The sequence below is a fragment of the Jaculus jaculus genome, chromosome 5 (assembly GCF_020740685.1).
Source record: "Jaculus jaculus isolate mJacJac1 chromosome 5, mJacJac1.mat.Y.cur, whole genome shotgun sequence".
NCBI lineage: Eukaryota > Metazoa > Chordata > Mammalia > Rodentia > Dipodidae > Jaculus > Jaculus jaculus.
Genome location: NC_059106.1, coordinates 156,794,644 through 156,812,652, shown reverse-complemented (window position 1 = coordinate 156,812,652; position 18,009 = coordinate 156,794,644). Strand labels below are relative to the sequence as shown.

Below are 18,009 nucleotides of genomic sequence, written 5' to 3'. Positions count from 1 at the left end.
ATGTAGAGGAAGGGAGGGAAAAAAAAGAAGAGAGGAGAAGGAAAGAGGAGCGCATGAATGAAATCCCTCTGGACCACAGGTGCAGGTGCGGAGAAATGTCCTAGCAGATGAGTTTTTTGTTTTTTTTTTTTCCTGCCTTGGAGGAATCTAAGGTGTCTTGGAGCTCATGGCTGACTTCTGCCTTTAATAAAGTGTTTAGGGATGGGGAAGATGGCTCAGTGGGAAGGTGCTTGCCGGGCAAATATGAGGACCTGAGTTTGCCTTGTGCATTGGAAAAGGTTCAGTAGCATCCCTGATGCCCTCAACTAGATTCCAGCAGCATCCACTGCTCAAAGTTGTGACGAATAAAACAGCTTCCAGACATTGCCTGATATTCCTTAGGGACATCCTGGATTGAAACTTGCTGGTCATTGAGCCTTCATAAAAGGGCTAAAGTCAGTCACTAAAGTGCTTTCAGTGTAAGCATGAGAACCCGAGTTCAGATCCCCTGACACGTAAAATCCCAGCCTGGCAGGGCACACCTGTAATCCTTGTGCTGGGGAGGAGAGAGGATCCTCGAGGCTTGCTGACTAGCTTGCTGATCCAAAAGGAGGAGGGAAGGAGTAAAAGAGAAGGTAGGAAGGGATCATGATCAAGGTATATTATCTACGTGTATGGGTAGTGTCAATAAAATTTTTTTTTTAATTTTTTTTTTATTTATTTGAGAGCGACAGACACAGAGAGAAAGACAGATAGAGGGAGAGAGAGAGAATGGGCGCGCCAGGGCTTCCAGCCTCTGCAAACGAACTCCAGACACGTGCGCCCCCTTGTGCATCTGGCTAACGTGGGACCTGGGGAACCGAGCCTCGAACCGGGGTCCTTAGGCTTCACAGGCAAGTGCTTAACTGCTAAGCCATCTCTCCAGCCCAAAATTTTTAAATACCTTCAGGGAAGCTACACTGTCATGGAGCATGTATGTAGTCATTGACTGTATAACGCACGGAGCTCTTCTGATCAGTGCTGAAAACCCCGACCATCCTGCCAAGACTACCCAGAGAGAAACACAGAAGCCCCAGGCAAGCCAAGTCCTTTTGCCTTGGAGCATTAGTGTATGCCTTTCAGGAATCATAACGCCATTTTGCAATAATTCAGGGGCCCCCTCCCCCCTCAACTACAAAGGAGAAATCAGTATAGAGGCATCTCTGCACTTGACGCTGGGGATGAAGGAGGCAGGACAGGCAAGAGACGCCACAGGATCTATTCTGCTCACACTCTGCAGTTCGGGTTCTGCAACAGTGCTTCTCATCCCGAGGCCAGGGATGGGGTGACACATCTGCCTCCAGTCTGGCCTGTCCACAAAACCCTGTACATCATACGTTTCAGAAGGGAGTGTTTAGTCATTCGAGTGTTTAGGCATTCAAGTCGCAGAAAACTGTAAGCAGAGTTTTACAAATAACTGTCCTTTGTATGCCATGGCCAAAGACAACCAAAAGAGGGCAAGTAAGCCTGAACTTGGGCTCCATGTGCATTTTTTTTTTTTTTTTAGTGGAAAAGGACTGTAACACTGTGTGCTCTCCTCAAAGCAGATTCCTCAATAATGGCTGTTACAAATTGGCTTTTCCAGATAAGATCGTACGCTCTCATTTCCACCTGTCTCCTGTCCAAGAGGCAGAGACAGAAAAGGGCTCGGTGACCCAGTCTCTTGTTCCTCGGGACAGTACGATTTGTGATTTTTTAAGCCTGAGAATTTCGGAAGCCGCCAAACATGAAAAGAGTGAAAAAATCTTCTAAGACACAAGAGGAAGAAAAGAGACTTGGAAACAGTGTGTGTGTCGCGGACTCTGAAACATTAGTCTGAAAGCTGTCACGAATGAGCATCGCATGAACCCTTGCAGACAAAAAGGGTTATTTTATTCAGATTATTCCCCCACATAGCCAGGGAAAAGGGACTCATTTGTAATCATCAAAGGAATGCTGACAGACTTGAAACGGGATTACACTCTATTATACTCATCCAAATTAAAGATTGGTTTTGGAGATCATTCTTAGATTTCTTCCTCCTTGCTCCTCCAACCCCAAATGAAGCCATTTGTATTCACGAGACATCTGAGGTAGACGTGCAATCAGACTGTTCGCAAACATGTGTTTCAGGCTCAAGGGGCCTGGAGTTTCGAATTTTAATGTTGCCTGGTTTTTCTGGGGTTTGGGAAAATGTGGCTGTTGGGATGAAACTAGCACCAAGCATCTCTTCAACTTCAGACGTGTTAATCTTGACAGAAGTTCAGTGTCAAAGTGATACTGGATATAGCACTAACCTCGTCGCTGGGACCAAACACCCAACCAGAAGAAGCTAATCTAAAGGAAGGGTTTATTTGAGTTTATAGTTTCTAAGAGAAGTTTTATCATGGAGGGAAAGGTATGGCCAAGCAGTCACGGAGGCATCATCTTGTCACAGCAGCAAAGTGAGCTAGCTCTGCACACCCAGTGGGGCTGGACTAATAAACTAACAAGGTCCACTCCCAGTGACACACCTCTTCCATCCAGCAAGGCTCTGCCTCCCACTGGCTCCACTAGCTGGAGACTAAGTAGGAGGCTTAATCACAAAGAGTGGGGGCCATGGGGGACATGTTACATTCAAACCACCCACACAGACATTGGCTAGAGCATGAATCAGAAACGCACACATAGCCAGGCGTAGTGGCACACGCCTTTAATCCCAGAACTCGGGAGGCAGAGGTAGGAGGATCGCCATGAGTTTGAGGCCACCCTGAGACTACATAGTGAATTCCAGGTCAGTCTGAGCTAGAGTGAGATGCTACCTCAAAAAAAAAAAAAAAAAATAGAAGAAGAAAAAAGGAAGGAAGGAAGGGAGGGAGGGAGGGAGGCACACATAACAATGTAAAATCTGTGTAGAGACAGAGCCATCTGCCATGTCATTGGGCATAATACTAAACCCTCAGTTCTAAATTCTGTGGTTTAGTTGTTATTTTAGATACTATGACCTGCCAGATTTATTGTTTATTCCTCAAGTTCTGTTATTTTTTTTATGCCTATGAATCTTCCAAAAGCAAGAACAGGATAGGAATGACTCTTTGGAATAGCCCTATATATCCCTGCCATTGGATCTCTGAATGTTTACTGCTCTTTCCAATAGAACTACCACTGAGTATCACCCTGGACCTGGATCCACCTGGGCAGGAGACTGAGATGCCTCAGGGTGGAAGTCATGATTCAGTGGAAAGAGCTCAAGTAGGCCAAGAAAGACACTCTGAAATTTAGCTGCCAAAAGAACAGGATATTTGGACTAGGCATATCACTCAGTAGTAAAGCACCTGCCTAAAATGTATAAGGTCCTGGGTTTGACATCCAGTATTAAATAAAAAGATATCTGAGAACATTGCTCTTGAAATAAAAAGAGATGTTAGGCTGGAGAGATGGCTCAACAGGTTAAGGTACTTGCTTACAAAGCCTGATGGCCCAGGTTCAATTCCCCAGTATCCACATAAAGCCAGATGTACAAAGTGGCATATGCGTCTGAGATTCACTACAGGGGCAAGAGGCTCTGGAACACCCATTCTCATTCTCTCTTCCCTTCTCGTCCTTTTACTCTCTCCCTCTCCACTTGCAAATAAATGAGTAAATAAAAATATAAAAAATAAAAGAACAGCTGGGTATAGTGGCACACGCCTTTAATCCCAGCACTCGGGAGGATCACCATGAGTTCGAGGCCACCCTGAGACTACATAGAGAATTCAAGGTCAGCCTGAGCTAAAGTGAGACTCTACATTGAAAACAAACAAACAAAAATTAAATAAATAAATAAAAGAGGGCTGGAGAGATTGCTTAGTGGTTAAGACATTTGTCTGCAAAGCCAAAGGACCCAGGTTCAATTCCCCAGGACCACATGCATCTAGAGTTCGTTTGCAGTGGCTACAGGCCCTGGCACACCCATTCTCTCTCTGTCTGTCTCTCTTCACTATCTCTCTCTCTCTGCTTGCAAATAAATAAATAAAAATAAAAAAATAAAATAAATTATATAAAAAAGAGATTTCACTCTTAAATATGAAGACAAAGAAAAGAATGGGAGAAGTGAACATAAGGAGTTGTACTATTTCTTTGTACTTTCTTTTTTCCTTTCTCATTCATTTCTTATAGAGTTAGTGTCCTTCATGATGTCTTTTTGTAGTTCTTTCATAAGAATTTATTTCTGGCAAGTGTGTTTATTTCACACTAACTTCAAAAATAATTTACCTCTGTATATATAGATCTAGACTTCCAGCCATTTGGACTTTGGTTTTCTCAGAACCTGAAAATTATCATTGCACTGTCTTCTGTCTCCTAGTGTTGTTGGAAAGACATTATAGACAACGTTTTCACCTTCTGGCTGCTTTTGACCATCTTGTCATTAATATCTCCCACTTGATTTGTTTTTGTTTGCTTATTTGTTTGAGGTAGGGTCTCACTCTAGTCCTGGAACTCACTCTGTAGCCCCAACGTGCTGGGATGAAAGGTGTGTACCACCACGCCTGGCTATATTTTACACTTTTGATAAGGTTCTTCTATAAATGGTAGATTAGTTTATTCTACTTGAATCTGAATCTTTCATCAACTCCTGAACACTGATCCTAGGTCACTATGACCTCGAGTGTGGCTCTCCCTCATTTTGTCTATGCTCTCTTCCTGAAGGATTTATCAGCGTATGCTGAACGTTCACTTTCCTCCTGAATTCCTTGTATGTAAATGTTATTAAGTATTTTCATGTCTTTACCCTCTCTGTATTATCCTGAATAACTTCTCTAAGTATTATTTTTCAGCTCATTGTTTCTCTCGTCAACTGTATCTCACCTGCTTCTAGATCTATCAATCAAGATTTCCACTTCAATTACTGTATTTTTCATATTAGTAGATATGCTTGTTTTCCTTCCTTCGATTATACATTTTTGACAGTCTTTTACTCCTTTCTCATTCCGAGGATGCACTCTCACTACTTAAGATGCTGATTATTGCTTGTTCAGTGTAGTTTTCACCAGTATGTTTACAATCATCAGGATTTCATCTGTATGAACCTTGAGGGTCCTGTGTTGCAGGTGCTTCCAAGCACGAAGCACCTATGTGTTTATTTTCTCCAGGTACTCTATGTCTTACAGCTTCTCAGCTTGAGTTTCACAGTAAAGATAATATTCATTCAAAATCTAGACTCTCAGGCTAGGTAGATGGTTTAGTGGTTAAGGCGCCAGTCTGCAAAGCCTAAGGACCCAGGTTCAATTCCCCAGTACCCAGGTAAAGCCAGATGCACAAAGTGGCACATGCACTGGAGTTTGTTTGCAGTTGCTAGAGGCCCTGGTATGACCATTTTTTTCTCTCTCCCTCTTAAATAAATAAATATATTTTTTAAAAAATCTAGACTCTCAAAAGGGCAGGTCTCTGGTTCTATGATGTCTCAGAATATTTTTCTTTTTCTCCAGTCCTGAGCGCAAGCTGAGACAAGTCTTCCTGGCTCCATGCTTTGCCAGGTCTGATTTGTTTCTCATCCACCTTTTTAGAAGGTCACAAAGTCACAGCTTCCTAGAGATCTGTAGTTCACTCACTGGACCAAGTCACTCTTCTTACACCTTGTGTTGCCCCTCATGCACTTGTCAATCCTGGTTGTGACAAGCATCACACAGCCCAGTATAATCACAGGGTCTGTACTGGCTGATTTCTCTAATTCTCTGCGCTCTCTTCATTCCCACATATCTCGTATGTTAATCTCTCACCCACTCGTTTAAAGGGTGCTTATTACATTGGATTCAGCAATTCTAGGAGTTTAGTGGGGAAATAATTTCAGGAAATTTTAAGTGCTTGTTCTATAACCAATTCTTTAGGAGGAAATGGTACTAGACTTGACAGGTCTTAGAATGAGAAATGCACGTAATTCCTGGGAAAGGTCTGGCTCTGCATTACAGAAATGGTATTGCTCTAACCTACTTGTAATTTATTGATATTGTTTTCTTCTCATATTAGGAAAAACTGCCCAGATAGAAATCCCTAAAAGTTCCTGAATCTCTCTTTGCCTCAGCCTTTTTATTTTTGTTTTTAATTGTGAGGACTAAAGTGAGTTCATACAAATGAAGCTCTTATAACAGTGTTAGGAATAGATAGAGTAATCCCTCTTCTTGCAAAGGCTGACGTGCTTCTTATCTGATAAGCCAAAGGTATTTTTAACTCAGTAATATTCCTTCCTGTGTTGAGGGGAGGAGGTTATGGCTGCGTTGGGCCAGAGTTTTAACTGGAGATGACAACTCCTAGGGACCAGCAAAGGGCTAGTGGAACAAGGAGAGGCAAAACTCATTATGGGTCAGGGCTACTTGGCCAGTGCCTTCCCTATCTGAGCTACTCCTTGTAGTATTACAATATTTTTTAAATTTTTGTTTATTTTTATTTATTTATTTGAGAGTGGCAGATAGAGAGAGAAAGAGGCAGACATAGAGAGAGAATGGGCACGCCATGGCCTCCATCCACTGCAAACGAACTCCAGACATGTGCGCCCCCTTGTGCATCTGGCTAACGTGGGTCCTGGGGAAGTGAGCCTCGAACTGGGGTCATTAGACTTCATGGGTAAGTGCTTAACTGCTAAGCCATCTCTCCAGCCCTAATCTTTTTTTTTTTTAATTATTATTTATTTGAGGAGGTAAGAGAGAGACACACAAAGAGAAAGGATGAGCATGCAGGCCCTCTAGCCACTGCAAACTCCAAATACATGCACCACTTTGTGCATCTGGCTTGTGTGAGTCCTGAGGATTGAAACCTGGGTCCTTTGGCTTTGCAGGCAATCACCTAAACCACTAAGTCATCTCTACAACCCTATGTTCCTAGGAGAGACTATAAACACACCAGCCTCAGCAAAATTTGAAAGAGGGCTGGAGAGATAGCTTAGCAATTAAGGCACTTGCCTGCAAAGCCTAAGGACCCAGGCTCGATCCCCAGTACCCATGTAAGCCAGCTGCACAAGGTGGCACATGCAGCTGGAGATCATTTGCAGTGGCTGGAGGCTCTAGTGCACCCATTCTCTCTATGTGTGTCTCTATCTCATAAATAAATAAATAAGATATTTAAAACAATACAAATAATTAATGCAGAAATATGATGTCCCAATACATGCATATACTACGTAATGTTTAAATCAAGTTAAATATAACTGTCCTCACACGTTATCATTAAAAAAACAGTGAAAGAAGCCTGGCATGGTGACACACGCCTTTAATACCAGCACTCAGGAGGCAGAGGTAGGAGGATCACTGTGAGTTCAAGGCTAGCTTGAGACTACTCAGTGAATTCTAGGTCAGCCTGGGATAAAGTGAAACCCATCCTTGAAAAACCAAAAAACAAAAAGGGAAAGAAGGACTGGAGGGACAGATTAGCAGTTAAAGCCCTTGCTTGTGAAACCTAAGGACCCAGGTTCAATTCCCCAGTACCCATGTAAGCCAGATGCCCATGTGGCACATGTATCTGGAGATTGTTTGCAGTGGCTAGAGCCCCAGCATACCCATTGTCTCTCTCAAATAAATTAATGAATAAAATATTTTTTAAGTAGTGAAAGAAGGTGATAAAAATTCAGAGTCCTCACCCGACTTTCCTAGGCCAAAGCTTAGCTTGAATAAAAAGCGTGTAGACTGTTGAAACCAGGCAGGAACTAAGTTCAAATTCTGACTCTAAGTTTCACTGCCAGTTAGGGAGGAACAGGCAAGGGACAAGTAATGGCAAATATTCTCATATACTCTTCATTTGACACCCTCAAACTGGTGTTTTTTTTCTGTGTATATGTGTGTGGGGGTGTATGTACGTTTTCATGTGTGTATGATTATGCAGATGCATGCACACATGTGTGTGGAGGCCAGAGGTCAATGTTGAGTGTTTCCCTCAGTTGCTCTCTACCTTGTTTGTTTGTTTGGTTGGTTGGTTTTGGTTTTTCGAGGTAGGGTCTCACTCTAGCTCAAGCTGACCTGGAATTCACTATGTAGTCTCAGGGTGGCCTCGAACTCACAGTGATCCTCCTACCTCTGCCTCCCGAGTGCTGGGATTAAAGGCGTGCACCACCACACGTGGCTCTACCTGGTTTTTTGAGATAGGCTCTCCCACTGAACCTGGAGCTTACTGATTCCGCTAGACTATCTGGCCAGTAAGTTTCAGGTATCCTCCTGTCTCAAAACTCTCTCCTGGGATAGAGAGATGGCTTAGTGGTTAAGGTGCTTGCCTGAAAAGCCTAAGGGCCCAGGTTCAATTCCCCAGAACCCACATAAGCCTGATGTACATGGTGATGCATGTGTCTGGAGTTCGTTTGCAGTGGCTTGAGGCCCTAGAGAGGGCACTCTATCTCTCTCTTAAATAAATTTTAAAAATAAATAAATAAAATATTAAAAGCAGAGCTGGAGAGATTGCTTAGTGGTTAAGGCATTTTCCTGTGAAGCCTAAGGACCCAGGTTCTACTCTCCAGATCCCACATAAGCCAGACACATAAAGGTGAGGCAAGCGCAAGATCACACATGCCCACTAGGTGGCGCAAGTGTCTGGAGCTCAATTTCAGTGGCTGAGGCCCTGGCACACCAAATCTCTCCCTCTTTCTCTGTCTCTCTCTCTCTATCTCTTTCTAAAAAATTATTTTAATGAAAAAAATATATTAAAAACCTCTCTCCCCACAAAAAAATTGTGTCTGTTCTACATATGTACAGACGTTTTTTCTTGTCATAGTCTCTAAGCAATATTAACAATTATTTACACAGCACTTACACTGTAGCTGATAATATAAGAAATCTAGAGATGGTCAAAAGTGTACAAGAGGAGGTGTTAGGCTATATGCAGATAGTATGTCCTTAGGATTAAAAACAACTTAAACATCTGAGCATTTGGATGTGTGTGGGGGTTCTGGAACCACTCCAAGATGATGAGGGAAGACCAGAACATCCTTGTCCTATATTCCAGTGCATCACCCTGTGACACCACTCATTTTGGAATTGCTGTGACGGAAAGACGTTGAAAGAAGACCAAGGAAAAGCTTCGTCTTCACAGTGGGCACCTGAAATGGCACTGGTTACTCCAGAATCTTCTGGAAAGGCTAGGTAAATTGTAGGAGCTTTTCTGTTCCTCTTACTCTCTAAATACCTGCAAAGGCTAAGCACCACCACTCCAACCCCACAGGCTGCTGGTCCCAGTGCAGTGTTGGAGGCTACCTCTGCTCTGCCAGCTGGGTGGTCTTGGGCAAGTTAGTTGCCATCTCTGAGGCTGAGTCCTCTGTTGTAAACAAGGCTAATTCCTGCCGTGGTTGCTACGAGCTTGGAATCAAACAACACTGAGCTCAATTAATTTTGACTCCCTTTTTTTCTGTTTCTTTCCCCAAACTGCTGCTAGGCTGCCCTTTCCAATAAAGCACCTGGGAGACCAAGGCCATCAATAACGGGACCACTTGTGAGCGGAGACGCTTCCTCTTGGCCGCAGAAAAAGCAGGACATTTTTCAGACGTAGTTGCTTTCCATGGAAACAGACAAGCGGTTTCAGACCCTTGCTCGTCACCTCCCTTCTGCCGTGAGAGCTGGCCACCTTCAGACATCCGGCTTGTTTTTCTCTGGTTACAAGCTGGCTTTCCATTCCATAAAACTTTTTAAAGTGAAGATAACGCCTGGGTAAGCGGACGACGTGACTGAGGCATAATGAAATGCAGACGGGTGTGTGCGTGCGTGTGTGTGTGCATGTGTGTGCATGTGTGCGTACGTGATGGGAGCAGGCACTGAGCTGGGATCACACAGCCCTGGTCTCCCTGGTGGTGACCCTTGGGCTGGGAGGAAAGGCACCCCAGCCCGCCATGCTCCATATGAGCAGATGCACACACCCTGGGCTTCTCAAGTCCAACCTCACCTTAGAATGTCCTGGGCGCCTTAAACCAACGCTTGACACTCCCTAGGCCAGTTTGTTCAGAACCCCTGGGGTACAGTTGGACACCCATAGTCATTCTATTGATTTATTTTCTTTCCGAGGTCAAAGACCCTGCACCACCACCATGCAGGCCCTGCTCTTTTATCCACCCGTGTGCATGCGCGCGCACACATGTCTGTGGGGGTGAGTCTTGGGAAGTCTTTTTCCATTTCTAAGGTAGGGTCTCACTGGAGCCCAGGCTGACCCGGAATTCACTCTGCAGTCTCAGGATGGCCTTGAACTCAATCCTCCTACCTCTGCCTCTCGAGGGCTAGGATTAAAGGTGTGCACCACCACGCTAGGCACCCATAGTCATTCTAAATGGTGGTGCAGGGTCTTTGACCTCAGAAAAAAATAAATCAATAGAATGACTATGCGTATCCAACTGTACCCCAGGGATTCTGAAGGCTACACATGTTCTGGGAGCTGAAGAGGAAGGGTTTATCTGCTTGAAAATGGTCAACTATGTCCCCTCTCTCTATCAAGATCCATTGAATTACTCTATTTAAAAAATTTTTTAATTATTTATTTTATTTATTTGACAGAGAGAAAGAGGGGGAGAGAGAGAGAATGGACACACCAGGGCCTCCAGCCACTGCAAAGGAACTCCAGACGCATGCACCACCTTGTGCATCTGGCTAACGTGGATCCTGGGGAATCAAACCTGTGTCCTTTGGCTTTGCAGGCAAACGCCTTAACCACTAAGCCATCCCTCCAGCCCTAAAATTTTTTTAATTTATTTATTTGCAAGCAGAGAGATATAGACACATACACAGAGAGAGAGAATGAGGGGGGGAGAGAGTGTGGACACACCAGGTCCTCCAGCCACTACAAACAAACTCCAGGTGCATGCGCCACTCTATGCATCTGGCTACACATGGGTACTGGGAAATAAAACCCAGGTTGTTAGGCTTTATAGGCAAGTGCCTTAACTGCTGAGCAATCTCCCCAGCCCGAATTACTCTATTTTTATATGCTGAAATTCTTGGAATTTCAATGGGATAAGGAGCTACCAGTCAGGCATAATTGTTGGCAGCAGATAATCAATGTTACAGGCTGATTTATGTCCCACCAAAATTCACACGCTGAAGTAAGTCCCAACCTCTGGATCCTTAGAATGTGACTACATTAGGGTAACCACATTTACTTTGGTGATTACGTTAAAAGGGTCATTCACATCATCCCGATCCAATCTAATTATGGCCTTTATGTTTATTTATTCATTTGTTTTTGGTTTTTGAGATAGGGTCTCATATAGCCCTAGCTGGCTTTGAATTCACTATGTAGACAAGGATGGCTTTGAACTCCTGATGCTCGCTGTCACAGGCAGTGTCAGGGTTACAGGTATGCGCCACTAAGCCCGGCCTGACTATTGTCTTTAGGAGATCAGAACACAGGCACGCACAGGACACCCTCATGGGTGAGAAGTCGGCCACCTACACGGCAAGGACAGAGGCTGACATGCTGATCTTAGACCTCCAGCTCCCAGAACTGTTTGTGCGTGGAGTCACCCAGCCTGGGGGGATTTGGTATGGCCACCCAAGCAGACTAACAACCCGGTACCAAATACTACTTTACTGCTTGTTTGGGTTACCCATGGCAGAAAATGAAACACTAGCCTAGGGAACCACGGCCACCATCGACAGTGACCTTTCTTTGAGGCCAGGTACATTTGGAAGAACTTATCAGCGGTGACTCTCTGCTTCTCCCCCAGCCCGCCCCTCCCTTCTCCTCACTCAGCTACATACCGGAACTTGGATGAAACCTCACGTGTGAACGCATTCGTGGTCAGGACTACACTGACCAAAGTCAAGAGCTCTCTAGGGATCCAAGAGGCAAGTGGAACAAACCCAGTGCTTCGAACTTCTTTAAAGAGAAAGGGAGGAGGAAGAAAGGAAGAAAAACAAAAAAGGAAGGAGAGAAAAGAAAGGAAAGGGGAAAGGAAGGGAAAGAAATGTGAGAGAAGATTCAGCTTGCTTTAGTCAGAGAAAGAACAGAGTAAAACTACACGCACACACACAGCAACAATAACAACAGCAACAAGAGCTACAACAACACGGGAGGTTAGGGAGATGGCTCAATGGATGAAGTGTTTGCTGCTTCGGATCCCCAGCACCCACGCGGAAATGCTGGGTGTGGCGGGGTGAGCCTGTTTAGCCCAGAGCAGAGGCAGAGACGGTGCTCGCTGACTGGCTAGTCTAGCTCAGTTAGGTGAGGTGTAGGTTCACTGAGAGATTAAGGTAGACAGTAACTAAGGAAGAGCCACCCCCCCACACACACACATGCATGCTAACACACATTCACACATGAACGCACCATACACATGTGTGAAAACAGGTACAGAAGACTACTGTAGATGACTCAGAGACACATCGAAGCCCCAGGAGAGCAAGACAAATCCTGAGGATCCCCTGCTTTGCCAGCTGTCTCACCTCTTTCCCCCTTAGCCCAATTTCTTGCCTTGTTCTCTGAATGGCAGCCCCTCAGGAGGCTGAGGTAAGAGGATTGCTGTGAGTTTGAGGCCAGCTTGGGACTAGAGAGTGCGTACCAGGTCAGCCTGGGGGTAGAGTGAGACCTTACTTTGGAAAAAAAAAAAAAAAAAAAAAGATAATGGCCTTATACTTCTGTTTACTTTCTCTTCAAAAATACCTTATTTAGGGCTGGAGAGATGGCTTAGCAGTTAGGGCATGTGCCTGCGAAACCAAAGGACCCTGGTTCAATTCCCCAGGACCCATGTAAGCCAGATGCACAAGGGGACGCATGCATCTGGAGTTCATTTGCAGTGGCTAGAGGCCCTGGAGTGCCCATTCTCTCTCTCCCTCTCCTTCCCTCTCTCTCTCTTTCTCTCTCTGAAATAAATAACTAAAAATAAAAAAAAAAAACCTAAAACAAGGCATGGTGGCATATGCCTTTAATCCCAGCACTCAGGAGGCAGAGGTAGAAGGAGTGCCAAGAGTTCGAGGCCACCCTGAGACTGCATAGTGACTTCCAGGTCAGCCTAAGTAGAGTGAGCCCCTACCTTGAAAAACCAAAATAAATAAATAAATAAATAAAAACGTATAATCAGAAAGAGAGAGAAAATAAGCATGGCGGGGCCCCTTGCAAACCAACTCCAGATAATATGTGTGGATGTATCCATTTGTGCATCTAGCATTATCTAGGTACTGGGGAATCAAATCTGGGTCATCAGGCTTTGCAAACAAGCACCTTTAACCACTGAGCCACATCACCAGTCCATTTACTTTCTCGAAAAGAAAGGAAAAGAAAAGAAAAGAAAATTGGTGATCAATTTGGATATCTCAGGCCTAATCCTCAATTCAGGAATGCAGTCAAAAGAACACAGCTGGGCTGGAGAGATGGCTTAGCGGTTAAGCGCTTGCCTGTGAAGCCTAAGGACCCCGGTTCGAGGCTCGGTTCCCCAGGTCCCACGTTAGCCAGATGCACAAGGGGGCGCACACGTCTGGAGTTCGTTTGCAGAGGCTGGAAGCCCTGGCGCGCCCATTCTCTCTCTCTCCCTCTATCTGTCTTTCTCCCTGTGTCTGTCGCTCTCAAATAAATAAATAAAATGTTTAAAAAAAAAAAAAAAAAGAACACAGCTCCACCACAGGAGGGAAACAGATAAAAGCCAGACAGAGTTTGAGGATGAGTTTAAGACTAGAGACACTAATTTTGCATGCACCACTCTTGCCTTCCCTGGGATTCATTTTTAACGTGTGATGATAACCTTGCAGTGGCTGCTGGCAACAGCTCAACATCTTCATGAAGGGGAAAAAAAGAGAGAGAGAGAGAGAGAGAGCAGTGTTGGGAGGTGATTAGCCCAGGTCACAAACATGGTGAGGGAGGAGGGGCCACCACGCAGCTTCGGGGTTATTAAGAGTTCTGAAGCTGGAATCCCTAGGGCCAAAACAAAATCAAAACAAAACAAACAAAACAAAACAAAACAACAACAAAAATCAATGACCCAGGAAAACAACACCAGCTGGCTGCCCAGGGAATGTAATGGGAAGACAAGAAAGTCCTAAGCAACTTTCCCAAACTGCACCAATGATCTGGGAGACTCTGTATCCTATGGACTGCGACTGGGACCCACGACATCCCGGCAATTTCTTGCACCTGGATACACCATGGTCCCTTCTTCGCAGGGCCACACGGGTCCCGAATTCCCTCCATCCTCCACCTGGTTTTGATGTTTACCTTATGTAGCAAACAAGTGTCTGTATTGTCAAACATGCTCTCCAGAGATCTTGTAGTCCAGACCTACGCTGTATTCAGTGCATTTTGAACTCTAGCTGTTCATGCTTGCTGACAGTTGGTACTTGCTGAAGCTGGTTCTCTTCTCTCTGCTAAGCCAGGTTCTTCAGCCACTGATAGTGCTTCCCATGGAATACACAAGACTGAAGTAAACCCTTTCCACCCAGTTAAAAAAAAAAATGCTCCCCAGTACTGGGCTACTGTGGCAAGGATCCGAGGAGAGGACCTGCCACCTCTGCATCTACACATCCCACCAACGTCATAAAAAGGAACAGGCCCACTTGCGCCCCAAAAAAGCAGGCAACACCCTTTGAGACCATAGGGAATCAATCACAAGACCAGGATCTACTGCTTAGACCCCCACACACTCATCGGGACACTTAGGCTGCCAGTTTGGAGTTGAGAATTGTCCTCCACGCTATCTCATGGCTGACGTGTGTGTGTGTGTGTGTGTGTGTGTGTGTGTGTGTGTGTGTGTCTTAAAGGCTGTTTCGGTTTCTAGCCAGATGGGTCATGTTTCACAGACTTCAGTGTTCTTTCTTCCTGAGTCTTTTCTAACATTTTCCCCAATCCCACACCATATATTTAAACTTTAGCAAGCCTATGGTCTGGGGAGGAAGGAGTCTGTGGTTCTTTCTGGTCCCTAGAGAGCAGCAGTGAGGAGAGGAAAGATGGGTAAACCTGGCAACACCACCCCCTGCTGCTGATTCTGGGCTCACAGGGAAGGAAGGCGGCCCAGAGAAGTCTTGTCTACACGTCACTGCTTAGCAGAGCCTGTGTCTAAGCTTCCCTACTTGACAGGTCAGATCTACTGTGTGTAAACTTGCTACACACAGATAATTCCTGTCTTGGGTGGTAACCTATATACTGCTACGAATACCACAACAGTTTCCCTAAAGAAACAAACTGAAAAGTCTATAATCTGCAGAAACAACCTGATGGTGACACCACAATTTTGCCTAAAGCAATATTTGTTCAGTTATAATGATGTCACCAGAAAAGGGCTTGTCAGGTTTCAGCAATTTCCTTACATTATTCAGAGCAAAGCAGTGGCTGAACTCAGAACTTCTTGCTGTAGCTTAAATCAGCAAATACAAAGCCTTTTAGCAGCCAAGAACGTTCTTTAAAGGGAAAAAAAAAATGCAAAGAAAGAAAACAGTCAGTTGTCCTTAAAAAAAAAACAAAACACCCACGATAAATTTCCTCAGCCCATGTACCAGTTTTTATTCTCTGGGGCTTGATTTTAAGGGCTATGGTTTGCTTGCCAAATAGGCATATCTTGGCTTCCTCCGTCAGGCAGGAACACTGCCTTGATATTAAATATTCAAAGCAAAGAACCTCTGACCTAAGGGCTCTCTGCTAACAATGGCATTCTCTGTAAGTAAACCAGAAACCGAACTCAAAGTCTGCTTTGCCAGCGTTCTTTGCCGTGCGCTCCTATACTGTGCAAATGGACTGAGAAGAGCCGCTGCTCACCCCCATTCTACTCGAAAAGAAAACAACAAACCTGCTCCAGGGGGGGCCCTGTCAGGGTTTGTGCAAATCTGGGCTGGGCAAAAGGTTTCTGAGAAAGGGGGGAGTGTGGGACTCTGAGCTGCTTCCTGGGCGGGCTGGGGAAGGGTGCTGGCCTGCAGCCTGGCCAGATGGACGACCCAGAGCTGTTAACAGTTGTGAAGGTTTTTTTTTTTTAATTGTTGATGTGGTTGTTGTTTGTTTTCTTAAGCATGCAGACCCAAAGCCAGCATCAGTCTTGACGCTTTGAGTTTGCCGTGTTACACCTGCCACTTCACAACTACCTGAGAGACTCCGCAGGACGCTGGGAGGGAGTTGACCAGAGAAAAGCATTATAAGATTATTTGGCAGGAGAGGAAGTTAGTGTGGAGAGAGTGACTGTGTGTGTGTGAAAGAGAGAGAAGCTGGAGTTAGAGAGTGGGGATGCTGTCATCTTTGGGGTGTAAAGCCTTGCTCCTGAGTGACAGTTCTTTCAGCATCTCCATCAGACTTCCAGTCCCCGTGGCTCCCTTCTTGTGCCAACGTGGACTTCAGGTCTGGGGTGCCCAGGGCTAGTCTCCTTACATGGGCATCAGGGAGGCTGGCTGGGATGCATCCGTACCAAGTGCGTGGTAAATCAAACACAATTCCTTGACCACAACCCGTGCTGGACGCAGCACAGGGCTCCCTTTGGGCCGCCTGCAGTGAACACACCTAGGTCAGGGTTGGGTTAACCGAAGCCATGAGAAGCACGAGGTCAAAAGCACCACGATAAACTCCCAAATATATTACAGGATGGCACCCTGTGGCCACCCCGTGCGCAACCACCTACATGCCAAGGTTTCCCGCCAGGCAAGAAAACTAGTTTGGAGCACACTTCAACTTGAATGCAACCAGGTCGGGACCCCTATAGGCGGCCATCTCCCCCCCTACCCCCGCCGCAAGCCGACGGCTCACCTGGCTCTCACCGCGGGTACCCGGGCGCACCTCGAGGAAGGGAGCTCTTACCGGAGAAGTCTGTGAGCGCGGCGATCTCTTTGGAACACACCAGGACGGTGCAGTAGAGCAAGCACAGGAGCTGCCCGGGAGGCTCTACCTGCCTGCGGAGGAGGCCGGGATGCTGCGCGGACTGGGGCGCGGGCGGCGGGCGCGAGGGTCCCGGCAGGAGCATGGCGCGCGGCTGGGCGCGGGTACCGGTGCGGGCCGGGGGTGGGGTGGGGGGAGAGGGACGCGCGGTGGAGCGGGGGTGTCGCGGGTCGGAGGACAGTGTCACATGGCTGGGCGGGTCGCGGTGGCCAGCTTCTCACCGCCTCCTGGCCCAGGCTGCTAGGACTTCTTTCCCGGGTCGCCTCCCAGCCCGGGATCCCCTGCAAAGGGGAGGGGGTGGAGACCCGGGGCGGGGCGGGGCGGGGCGAGGAGCCCCGGGCCGGACCTGCGGAGTATCCCACCCCCCCCCCCAACACACCCTACCACCACCCGGGGGAGGAAATCTCCACTGCCTGGGCGCGGAAGGAAACGTGGGGCGGGGATGGCGAGCAGACGGAGCCTCCGCGCCCCGAGAAGTAGCCGAGGCCGGTGGCAGACACCGAACTCCCAAGCAAAACGTGTCCCTCAACAGCCCTCCCAGATCTGCGCCACACGATCGTCTACTGCGCCCGGGTCCCTAGGCGGGGTGACGGCCCCTGGCACGGCTGGCCCGGCCCGCCCTGGCCCAGCGCCAGCCTCACCCGGGCCGCCGGAGCCCGAGCCTGCCCGTGACGCACTTCAGAGCCCGCGACCCCGAGCCGGCGGGGAGCGGGGTACCGCCGGCAGGTGGGGACCCAGGGATCTGGGGGACACTCCTGGCCACCCGCTGCGCTCCAAGCGCGCAGTGATCCCCATTTCACAGACTGGAAGACCGAGCCCCTGCCGTTTGCCTACGCGCTGCTGGACAGGACCTGAGCGAGCCAGGTCTCAAAGGGTCAGGCGGCTTTGGAGCCTCTGTCTTTTCAACCCAACGACACTTCCTTGAGGTTCTGGTCGTCGTCAGCAGCCCTGGGCTATCTGACCGCACTAGCGCTCTTAATTAGGTTTTGTTTCAAAATGGGCCATGGCATCTCAACGAACCTGTTTTTATTTATGTATATTATTATTATTTAAATTATTTTATTTTATTTGGTTTTTCAAGGTAGGGTTTCACTCTAGCCCAGGCTGACCTGGAATTCACTTTGTAGTCTCAGGCAACGGCGATCCTCCTACCTCTGCTGGGATTAAAGGCGTGCGTCACCACGCCCAGCTGAATTTTTTAAAAATATTTTTAAAGCTTTTACTTTATTTATTTATTTGAGAAAGAGATAGACAGGG

The 18,009-nt window shown here is 46.7% G+C and overlaps 1 protein-coding gene across 2 annotated transcripts in view; it reads right to left on the bottom strand.

The window, feature by feature from the left end:
• Eva1c (eva-1 homolog C) overlaps positions 1-16,837 on the bottom strand; it is a 111,944-nt gene extending 95,107 nt beyond the window's left edge. For both annotated transcript variants that reach the window (XM_045150565.1, XM_045150566.1), the window contains exon 1: positions 16,675-16,837. In XM_045150565.1, coding sequence (XP_045006500.1) covers positions 16,675-16,837 — 163 coding nt within the window. The remainder of the gene's footprint in view (positions 1-16,674) is intronic.
• Between the last annotated feature and the right edge of the window lie 1,172 nt (positions 16,838-18,009).